Below are 10,742 nucleotides of genomic sequence, written 5' to 3' on the forward strand. Positions count from 1 at the left end.
GCAAAAACAGATGCTCCAGCTTCTGTCCATCCTCATTTAAGCTGAATTCCTGTGTGGAGATGTGTGGTGCAGTTTCTATGTCTCCAGGCACATGTCCTTGTTAATTTTTCCAGTCCTCTCCATTGTCTGTCTAATGCGGGAAGGACACTGAGGGTCAGACCAGGCGATTTCCAGCTCTGGACCAGCTGTGTCAGATGCTAGAGATTTTGGTCCCCTCCCTAAGGAGCAGCCAGCAAATGACACCAGCTCCCTCCACCAGGGCCAGCCATGGTGGATGTGTATGGCAGGGGGCTGCATGCCTTGTGGGTGTCTGTGACCTAAACAAATAACAGAAAGAGCACTGTCCTGGGGGCAGGGCCCCTGTGTTCCCGTGTTAGCTCTGCCACCGACCGACCGATGGGCGATCAGCCACTATGTGTATTTCTCCTTGGTGCTTCCGTTTCCTCATCTGGAAATGAAGTGGACTGGAACTTTTGGAAGATCAAATGGATCTAAAGTTCCTTTTCACTCTGGTGTTCCGATATTCTAATGTCTTCCATTCTTCTTTGTTGCCCTCGTACCGAAGTGCTTGCCAGTGGTGAGGTTGGCCAGGTCTCCAGTGGAGAGTCCCTGAATGTGACTTCTCTGCAAGGCAATTCATGGGAGGAAGGGAAAGGCACAAAGCATCCTAAAGGCAAATTCACATTTATTCCCCATTTTTCTCCCTCTCCTTCTCCTCCCTCCTCCTCCTCGTCCTCACTCCTCCCCAAGAATGTGCAGAAACTCAAAGCTGCCCCAGACTCGTCCAATGGGAAAGATGATTATGGCTCCTTTACCTTCACGCGTCCTTCCAGGATTAGGAGTCAAGACTCCTCCAGGAGATGGAAATCATAGCCTTCCCTTCCTCCCCTCCCAACACCTCCTCTCCTTCCTGTGCCGCAGGGAGGCTGAAAGGCTGGGTCACGTGCACCCACCCCGCTCCATCTGTGCCTCACTTCTGTATAGAGATGAAATAGAAAATGCCCATAAAAACTGGGGTAGGGGACATATGCCAGAGGGCAGAGTGCTGGAAAGGATATCTAAGGCTACAGGGATGGTTTGGAGGGGGGCGGGGGGTGGGGCGTGCAGAAAGGGAGAGAATGGAGGGGAAGAGAGAGAGAAATAGAAAGGGAGGCACAGAGAAACATCCTCCTTGATTTTGCAGGGTCCCCATGGGCAGGACGCCGGCACGCGGTTGAGATGGAAGTCTGAATGATTTATTCCTGACAGTTTCATGCCAGGTCCCTACTCCAGGGCAAGAGCAATCCGCCCTGGGCGCCTTCCACCTCCCCGGTTACGTAAGCGGCACCACTCTGAGCCCAGAGATAATCAGATCAGAAGAGCCCCCGGCGGTCCCTCCCCATGGCCCGGTGCCTGGCATAGGTAGGCGTACATATAAGTCCGTACGTCTTGAGTGTCCATCTAAGGAGAGGTGCCTCAGACCCCAGCAGCCATGGCCCGTGCCCTTCTCTTCCAGCTTCTCCTGCTTACGGCCCTGGCAGCCCCCTCCCAAGGCAACCACCTTGGCCCCACCTCTCGGCTGCGTTATTCCAGGTTCCTAGATCCTTCTAATGTCATTTTCCTGCGCTGGGACTTTGACTATAAGGCTGAGATCATTACTTTTGAGCTCCAGGTCCGGACAGCTGGCTGGGTGGGCCTGGGTGTAACAAATCGCTACACCAGAGTGGGAAGCGATCTGGTTGTTGGCGGAGTCCTGCCCGACGGCAATGTCTATTTCTCGGTGAGTCTGAGGGTCTCCTGCTGGGTGGAGGATGGTTCTGAATCCAGGAAAGATCCACATTTTCCAAACATTTCCAGGGACAGGCTCAGAACAGCAGCTGTGACTGACCTCTCCCTACAGAAATGGTCCATTGGAGAGTTTGAATCTAAATCTTCCAGACTGCAGGTCCCTAAGGTCTGAGAGAGAGAGTCTTAAACCACATCCTCAGTGCAGGTCACCGGGGGAGAGTCAAAGCTGTTTGGGATACAGTCCTCATCCTCAATTACCTTTAGGCTCAGATGGGTGGATTGCAGCATAAAACAGTCTAATAGCTTAAAATTGTTATACACTTTTGATGAAGCGGGCATTGGTCCACATTCTTTGCATGTTAAACCTCGCAGCATCACCATAAGCTAGATGATTATGATCACATTTTACAGATGAGGAAGCAGTTCACCCATCTTCCAGCCTCATCCATTCTGAACTGCATTTCTATGGTGAAGTGTCAATGTTAAGAGTCACATGAGAAGATGAACAGCATAGAGAGTTCAGAGAATAAATGAGCATTAAGGCTCAGGGATAGAGGAATATTAGGATTCATAGAGATGAGATTTGAAATGGGAGAAGTAAAGCCAGGTCAGGTGGCTTCACTCCATCAGACACCAGCCATCCCTCTTCCCCAGGAGTCCCCCCACCCCAGGATGTCATGCTCTCTTCTAGGAGCAAACTACATAACAAAGATATCGGTTCTGCTAACTTAGTTCTTTGTGGGAGCTAAAGGGACCCGGACTCCTCCAGAGTCGTGACCAATCTGAGGCTCTTGGTTTTACCCTTCGACCTTCACTGTTCCCCAGGACCAGCACCTGGTGGATGAAGACACCCTGGAGAAGGACGGGAGCCAGGATGCTGAGCTGCAGCGGCTCACGGAAGATGCTGTCTACACCACCATGCGCTTCTCCAGGCCCTTCCGCTCTTGTGACCCTTATGACCAAGACATCACGGTAAAAGAGGGAGGGGAGAAAAGCGTCCCATCACAAGCTGCTCTTCATTCTGGGAGGTGAAGTTCCCCCACCCTGGAATATCCATGCATCTCAGTCTCTGTTCCTAGGACCCTCATCTCTCTCAGCCTTTCCAAGCACTGCCCCCACATCCTGCCACCTCTGCGAGGCACTAGCCCTCTAAAGGGTGGCCTCCCACTGACTCAACCCCGGGCCACCCTCCCCAGGGCTCCCCTCTTGAAGGACCTGCCCAATCTCATTGAACTTCAGAGCATCACATACCAGATGTGGACACAGGCTCAGAGAGGGGATGCAAGGGGGTGTGTGACTCGCGCAACATTTCCAGCAAGTTAGCCTCTGAGGCCGACCTGGAACCCGACTAGTTCTGACTCCCAGTCTGAAGTCCCCTTCCTTCCACTGTGTAGACGTGGGCTTGTGTCGGTCGTGGGGTATGGGTGTGTGCAAGGTGCTGCTTGTGGACTGCAGCACCGCCATGCCCTGACACCCCCAGAGCGACACCGTGAGGGTGCTGGCCGCCTACGGCCCGGATGACACTCTGAAGCTGCATCGGGAGCGTACTTTTGTGAAGTCCATCTTCCTGCTGCAAATGATCCAGCCTGACGATCTCCATGTCCCCGAGGACACCATCATCCATGACTTGGAGCTCACTGATGTAAGCCCCTCCTCCCCCCCCAGCTGCCTCCAGCCCCCTCTCACCTTCCGCTGAATCCAGACCTTCTTGCACCCAGTATTCAGTACGTTCCTGAAATTGAGGTTATTCCGACTTCCCTCACGCCCCTGGGGATGGCCAGACTGGCCCTCACGTGAACGCCCTTCCCGGTCCTGTCTCTCCCCCTGCTTCTCCGGGAGCCTCACTCCCACCCGCTCAGCCTGTGTGTGTCCCCCTCCAGTTCCTCATTCCAGAGGATGACACCACGTACGCCTGCACCTTCCTCCCTCTCCCCATCGTCAGCAAGAAGCATCACATCTACAAGGTACAGCCAACCAGTGAGTGGGACACTGGCCAGGTGGCTGAGCCAGGCAGTGGGCGTGGCTGAGCCAGGCAGTGGGCGTGGCTAACTCTGAAGAGACAGCGTTCGGAAAACTGCTGGGGGAAGCAGGAGGGAAGTGGAGAACGTGGGGGCCAGGCCGGCTTTGGGGGAGATGATACGCTCATGATTTCCCGAGCCCAGAACTACAGCCCCCAGGACTGTTTAATTAGACTCCCACAGGGCAGCAGGGATTTTAATGAAGGTCATTGGCAAATAAGTGTTTGCAAAGAACAAGGTGTAAGTCTTACCCTGGGCCCAGAATTGTGTTCTTTTAGCCCAGGAAGAAGTGTAGGGTGTGGGGACGTGGCTAAAGGCTGTCAGGTCGGCGAAATCCAGCTAGAGGAAACTCAGATTGGTCACCCGATTTCACGTTTGAGTGATTTCAATTTTGATCAAATAAATAAAAGTATGGTCTTACAATGTGTATCAAACATGCCAATTGTTTTCTTTAGAGAGTGACCCCAACAACGCATGGTTACATGCTCGGATGTAATGAACCGATGAGGTTACTAAGGGAAAGTCGGAAGTCTTGGGATGTTCCCAGCTCAATCTAATACGCTGTGCCCTCAGGAAGGGGTTTAAAAAGGGGGAGGGTGAGAGAGGAGTCAGACTGAGTGCGAGGGTGGGGGAAGTGATGGGTTGGGGAAGAAAAAGCAGAGGAAGTGGAAGAGAAGGAGAAAGAGAGAGAAGTGGACACTGGGCATAGTTTTATTTGGGAAAAAGAATAGGGGATAAGGACTTGGCACAGAAGATCTTGACCGTGCTCCGTCCTGCTTCCCCCACCCAGTTTGAGCCCAAGCTGGTGGACCGCAGCGAGACCATGGTGCATCACATCCTGGTGTATGCCTGCGGCAACGCCAGCACTCTCCCCACGGGCATCAGCGACTGCTACGGCGCTGACCCCGCCTTCTCCCTCTGCTCACAGGTCATCGTGGGCTGGGCTGTCGGGGGCACAGTGAGTCCCATGATGAGGGAAATCGCTGACTCAGGGAGGAGAGTGTTGTGGGGATTGCTGGGCTGATGGAAGGTGGGCAGTCAGGGGAGGTCCGGGAGGAGGACAAGAAGACAAGGGCTGGCCCTGGGTCCCTGCACCTGGTTCCCAGCCCTCTTGCTGCCAAATCCCCCTCCCTCCAACAGAGTTACCAGTTCCCAGACGATGTGGGCATCTCCATTGGGACGCCTTTGGACCCCCAGTGGATCCGACTGGAGATTCACTACAGCAATTTTCACAACCTGCCTGGTGAGCATCCAGAACATTTATGGAAGGACAGCTGGTGAGGCTGGCTGAGTCCTCCAGGCATCAGGAAGGTGTGGCAGGATGCCCGATGACTCCTTTTGCTCACAGCCCCACCCCTGCTTTCCCGGGCCTCTTTCTTCCCGCGCTGTGACCCGGCCTCCTGCCTCCTGTGACCGGTCCTTCCCACACCAGGTGTGTACGACTCCTCGGGGATTCGAATGTACTACACGTCGCAGCTGCGCAAACACGACATGGGCGTCCTGCAGCTGGGCTTCTTCACCTTCCCCATCCACTTCATCCCCCCGCACGCCGAGTCCTTCATGTCCTACGGGCTGTGTAAGACGGAGAAGTTTGAAGAGGTGAAGCTGGGAGGCGCGCCCCTCCTGAAGCCCCTTGCTCCCCATCACAGATCTGGTCTGGTCCGCCAGCGCGCCAGCCTGAGCCCCAGCCTTGGAGGATGAGCCTAGTGCTCAGGAAAGTCGCTGGCCTGGATCGTGCAAGGGAAGGCAGGAGTCAGGGATTTGGGGGCTGGAAGGGGAACCTAAGGGGTAGAAAATATAGGGTTGTGCTCAGTCATAAGAGGAAGGTGTCAAATAATGAAGGTGGAAAATTGAGGAGCAGGGCAAGATGAGAGTTGCTAACAGACCAGGCGCATCTCCTCCCTGCCTCGCCACAGATGAATGGGGCCCCGGTGCCTGACATACAGGTGTACGGTTACCTGCTCCACACCCACCTGGCGGGCCGCGCTCTGCAGGCCGTGCAATACAGGTAAGGAAGACACGGACTGGAAGCTCTCCCTTCTGTATCTGCGAATAAATTTGAGGAATAATTATTTCTCCTGCAGCATAAGGTTATGCTTGGTTGGGAGTGGGAGGAGGGAGGAGTTAGAACTCTCCCTAGAGCAGAGATGACAGGAAGTAAGGTGGAAGGAGGAACTTTTCTGTTTCCTGGGCAATCTGTGCCCACAGAATGACCCACACACTGCTTCTTTGCTGAGAACCCCTCCGCGCTCCATCCTCTCCTTATTCCTGTCCCCTCCCCTTGTCTCCCTCCAGAAATGGAACCCAACTTCGAACAATCTGTAAAGATGATTCCTATGACTTCAATCTGCAGGAGACTCGAGATCTACCTTATCGAGTAGAGATCAAGCCGGTGGGAGTCTGGGGGGAGGCCTGGCTGGCGTGGGTGGGGGGAGGCAGGATAGGCTTTCATTACCATCAGCCAGGAGAGTTCTAGGGCTGTACCTGTCCCTCCGCGTCTTACCTCCAGCATTTGTTTCACTCTGTGCAGGGAGATGAATTGCTGGTAGAGTGTCACTACCAGACGCTGGACCGCGACTTCTTGACGTTTGTAAGTGCCTCTCTCCCCACCGTGGTCCATGGCACTAGCCTCAGAATAGAGCCCCATCCCTGGCCTTCGCTATTAACTGACTCAGATTATTCCACTGAAGCCCCTTTCTTTCTCCAAAGGTATTTCCCATTCACATGGGGCTTTTCATGCTCTCACGTCCCCATGATTGTCAGATGGGTACAAAGATCCCCATGTTCTCTGTCAATGACCCCTTAAAATTATCACACTCTCTCTCTCTTCTTCTCCAGGGGGGTCCCAGCACCATTAATGAGATGTGCCTCATCTTCCTCTTCTACTATCCGAGAAACAACATCTCCAGCTGCATGGGGTACCCTGACATCATCTTCGTGGCCCATGAGATGGGGGAAGAGGCATCAGAGTGAGTCACCCCAGAAGATAAGACCCTTCAGTGTGACCTCTAGAAGTTAGATAACTTGTGTACAAACTATTTGTCTTTTTCTTGTGCACTACCTGATTCAGTCCAAGCCTGTGTTCACTCTCAAGCAGTGAACCCTTCATCACTTGGGAGTACGGGTCCTACCTGACACTCTGATGGAAGCGCTGAAATTCCTTTCCAAGAAAAACGCACATCTGTGGAGACATATCCACATTTCACAACCAATTTCAGGATATTTATTGGTTCCCTGAAGTCACTCCATCATTCTTGAAATTCATGGCCCTCAGTTTAAGAAACACTTCTTTAAAGAGTCAGAAGTTTCTCTTTCACTTTTAAAAAATCTCACCTCTGAGTTCTGATGACATTTCTCCTCCTGCCATGCTCATGATTGTCTCATTGAATTGTGAGACATTCCTCACGGTTTATGCCCACGTTGAACTGATGCTAACAAAAGTGAAGCTATTTTATTTACATTTGGTCAAAGCTTTAAGTCAGCCTGAAGCCAGTGTCTGTTCCTCCTGCCCACGGTAGTTCCATGGAAGGCATGATGGCCATGAACAATGTTGAATGGACCCCAGAGAACATTAAGAAGGCTGAGAAGGCCTGCAAGGAGGCCCAGCAGACAGTGATAATAAAGACCATTGATGTAAGTGTCCCAGGAGACCCCACCGTCTCAGGGTTGGGGATGGACGGGTGTGGGATGGTGCTGGACCAAGCCAGGAAAAGAGAAGAATGAGAGATATGAATGACTATGGCAGGAACGCTGGGCCAGAGAAGGAGAAACTGAGGGAGAAGAGGGCTGATGATGCTCTGGGTGTGCATTGGCGTCTCCGGGGCGGCTGCAAGGACTGGGGAAAACCAAATAAGTTCTCTGGAGAAGAAAGGAAGTGGGGATGCTTCCGCGAACCTTAACCCATTTTCTTCCTTCTTCTGCAGGAGATAGTGGAAAACACAACAGGCTGGGTTCCGGAAATCACCCCTACTCCCCGGGGCCCTTGCTCAGAGTCCTCTGGAGGCAAAGTGGAGCCCCAGGACAAAGCCCCTGCAGGCTTCAGGACCGCACCAGTGGCCCTCTCAGGCTCCAGCACTGCTACCCCAAGGCGCCTCCCCCTGGCTGCTCTCTTGCTTGGGCAGGGGGCTGTCTCTTGGCTCCTTGCCACCCTGCAGTCTAGAGTCTGACATTGTCTCCTCATGTCCCATCCTCAGGCCCTTCTCTGCTCAGGCCTCCCCTCATCATCAAGCATAGAAACACCCCCCTGCTTTGGCCCCCAGAGTCCCCCATCTGTGCCCCTCCCCATGACCCTAGCCCTGACACTGTAGACCTGGGCATGCCACAGATTCCATAAAGCCTCTTCCATCACGAGCCCTACAGTCCATCTTTTAAAGCTGCAGACGCGCAGGTGGGACCACACATTTTCTAACAACATCTAGAATCAAGGCTGGGTAAGGTGATGGCTCTCTGAGAAGTCCAGTGCCCCAGCTCATTCAATGGGGATGCCACGTGGGGAGGAGGGGGCTTGAATGCAGAGGGGGAGCCTGGTGAACCCTCCTCATCCCATGCTGACCCTGGAGGGGCTCCTGTTTCTCTTTTCTTCTAACATTTTTTTCCCAAACATCCCTGTGAGGCAGAGGCAGGAATCCACATGTGTGATTTGTAGTAAAGGGAGGAACTCTGTTCTAAGAGACAAAGCTCAAGACACCAAATTAAATGGAATTCAACTTGCTTCCTGTTGTCATCTCTTTCCTTTGAGCCTTTGGTCCAGGAGAGGCATCTGGGAGGTACCTTGGATGCTCAGGGCATCTGAGGACCTGGTTGCCCAAAATGCAACATCTAATGTGGGCCCTGCTCTCCTCAGATGGTCTTTATTGACTCAACAAGTATCACATTCTTAACACTCAGATCACCTAACTGGCCAGGCAGGCAGGACGGGCTCTGAGAACAGGTCAAGGGCGTGCAAGTCCATGATCACCTTGCTCATTGTTCCTGTCCTCCAGAAGGGACTCCTACTCTGGATAGTCCAAGGTGTTTGGAGGGATCTCAGTTCCCTGGAGATCAGAGAGCTGGCCTCTCTAAACTGTCTGTCTCTGCTTGAGGAGCAGAGCATTGGTCTAGCATCCTAGTCCTGCTTCCTGGCAGAGCAACACCCCCTCCTCTGGGGCTGGAGAAGTGCACGAGTGATGAGCCTTTGTTGTCATTTTTCCTGGAGAATTCTGGATGCTCCATTTTGAGATTCTGCAAAATCCTCAGCATTCACACTCAACCCCTGCAGTCTTGCTGCTGGATCTTTTCAATGCCTGGGGTCACTTCTGGGGTCATGGTGTGTGAGCAGAGGGACTTGCTATCTTTATGTCAAAGAGATTTTTCAAAATTCATGACTATAAAGAAAACACAACTCACCTGAAGCTGGAGAGATTGTATTCACTGTTGGGCTTCTCTGTTGTCAAGGGAGATGGAGGCTTTCCTTGAGGTAAAAATCTTAAAACACGCTTGAGGCCATTTGGCAGTGGTTTGAGGTACACAAACTACTTTCTACAGCAGGAAGAAATACACAGATTAAAATGAATCTAGACAGAAACCTAAAACAATCAAAACAGAACTTTTCTCGATGGCTTGCCCCATTAACAGATAAGTCTGACATTTCTATTCCAATCTGTGTTACCCCAGAGCCCCACTCTAAGCAAATTCATTCAACACCAATCTTTTAGAGAGAGAGAAAAAAAAAGAAGAACCTCTCTGGCTGGGTTTCAGATGCACAAACCACTGTCTGTGCTGCAGCCTTATTTTCAGGTCTGCCCTGACAAGTTCAAGTCAGCTGGGCAACTACCCCAGGGTTCTGCAGCGAGAAAATCTCCCAGGGCTCCCTCACCCAGCTCATGGCCCAGCATGGCTCCTGGCGCTACAGCTTTCTCTGTACCCCCTTCAATATCTGGTTCTTATTTTAGCTTTCCTTCTTTCATTTTATTTTCGTCTCCATCTCCCTATCCCAGGATTTAGTCATCACGCACATATTCACTGACCACCATCTGTGAGCTTGACGTTAGGTCAGAACAGGAGCTGCTGAAATGAACAGGAAATGGACAAGCACCCCTATGACCTTGTGGAGTCGAAGTCAAGCTTCTACGATCCTCCGGGTGGCCACTTTCTCCTTGAGTTTACACCATCTGCCCCTGAACCTTCCCCAGGGCCATGGACCATTTCCTCCCCTGACTGCTTCCAGAGAGGAACTATATTTATATCAATCTACAGGGAACGATTTGCTTCTGTGTTTAAAAAGGATGCACTTTATGTTATGCATACATAGTAGACAGGGGTCTTAACACGGCTGAGGGGATGTCTTAAAACATTCCTACATAGGGTAGGAGCCTAAATTAGATGACCTCAAGGTTTTTTCCAATTGATGTGCTTTGTGACTGCAGTTTTCTGGCGGCTTAATGATACAAAGCAAGAGGAAGGGCTCAGAGTTGAGGTGGAGACGGCTGAACCCAACTTCCTCCTACAACATCCCGGCAGCTGGGTCTCTGTTATCCCTCATCCCTCAGTGGTCTCTAAGTTCAGGTCAGCTCTGAATGATGCTAAGACTGTAACTCCTTTCCCACTTCACCTCCTCTACCATAAGCTCAATACAAAATTTAGAGGGTAAATGAAGGGTTTATTCCCTCGTTACTTTTTTCTGAAAGTAGAAACCACAAGCTAACGTTTACAAGAATTCTCTCTCTTTAACCATGGAATAAGAACATTCTGATAAAATTTCAAATGTATAGAAAAGCCACAAGAGTTCCCATGTGCTCTTTAACTAGCTTTATCCATTTTTACTTTGCCCCATTTCTCTCTCCCTCTCTCTCTCTTCTCTTTCCATCTCTTCTGTTTTTCTTCCTCCTATCTCTTCCTCCTTCCTCTGCCTGTGTCTCTCTCCTTCATGTAATTGATAACTTAGTTTCTTATTCCTGTTTGTCGAATTCTCATCACATT

The 10,742-nt window shown here is 51.6% G+C and overlaps 1 protein-coding gene across 1 annotated transcript; it reads left to right on the top strand.

Annotated features, from left to right (window-relative positions):
- The first annotated feature begins 1,471 nt into the window (after nt 1-1,471).
- On the top strand, nt 1,472-7,951 carry LOC105063186 (putative DBH-like monooxygenase protein 2). Its single transcript, XM_010947658.2, has 13 exons — nt 1,472-1,759; nt 2,593-2,739; nt 3,248-3,409; nt 3,648-3,731; nt 4,576-4,743; nt 4,926-5,028; nt 5,218-5,384; nt 5,702-5,793; nt 6,081-6,177; nt 6,316-6,375; nt 6,624-6,754; nt 7,304-7,418; nt 7,709-7,951. The coding sequence occupies exons 1-13, from the start codon at nt 1,472-1,474 to the stop codon at nt 7,949-7,951; spliced, it is 1,857 nt and encodes a 618-aa protein (XP_010945960.2).
- The last annotated feature ends 2,791 nt before the right edge of the window (nt 7,952-10,742 follow it).

This window comes from Camelus bactrianus, chromosome 7 (genome assembly GCF_048773025.1).
Source record: "Camelus bactrianus isolate YW-2024 breed Bactrian camel chromosome 7, ASM4877302v1, whole genome shotgun sequence".
Classification (NCBI taxonomy): domain Eukaryota; kingdom Metazoa; phylum Chordata; class Mammalia; order Artiodactyla; family Camelidae; genus Camelus; species Camelus bactrianus.

Bases quoted from the DNA above. Each gene is read 5' to 3' on its own strand.
- LOC105063186 (XM_010947658.2), top strand. From the start codon at position 1,472: ATGGCCCGTGCCCTTCTCTTCCAGCTTCTCCTGCTTACGGCCCTGGCA. The intron at 2,740-3,247 runs GTAAAAGAGGGA...TGACACCCCCAG, and splicing joins CTTATGACCAAGACATCACG to AGCGACACCGTGAGGGTGCT. The intron at 3,410-3,647 runs GTAAGCCCCTCC...GTCCCCCTCCAG, and splicing joins ATGACTTGGAGCTCACTGAT to TTCCTCATTCCAGAGGATGA.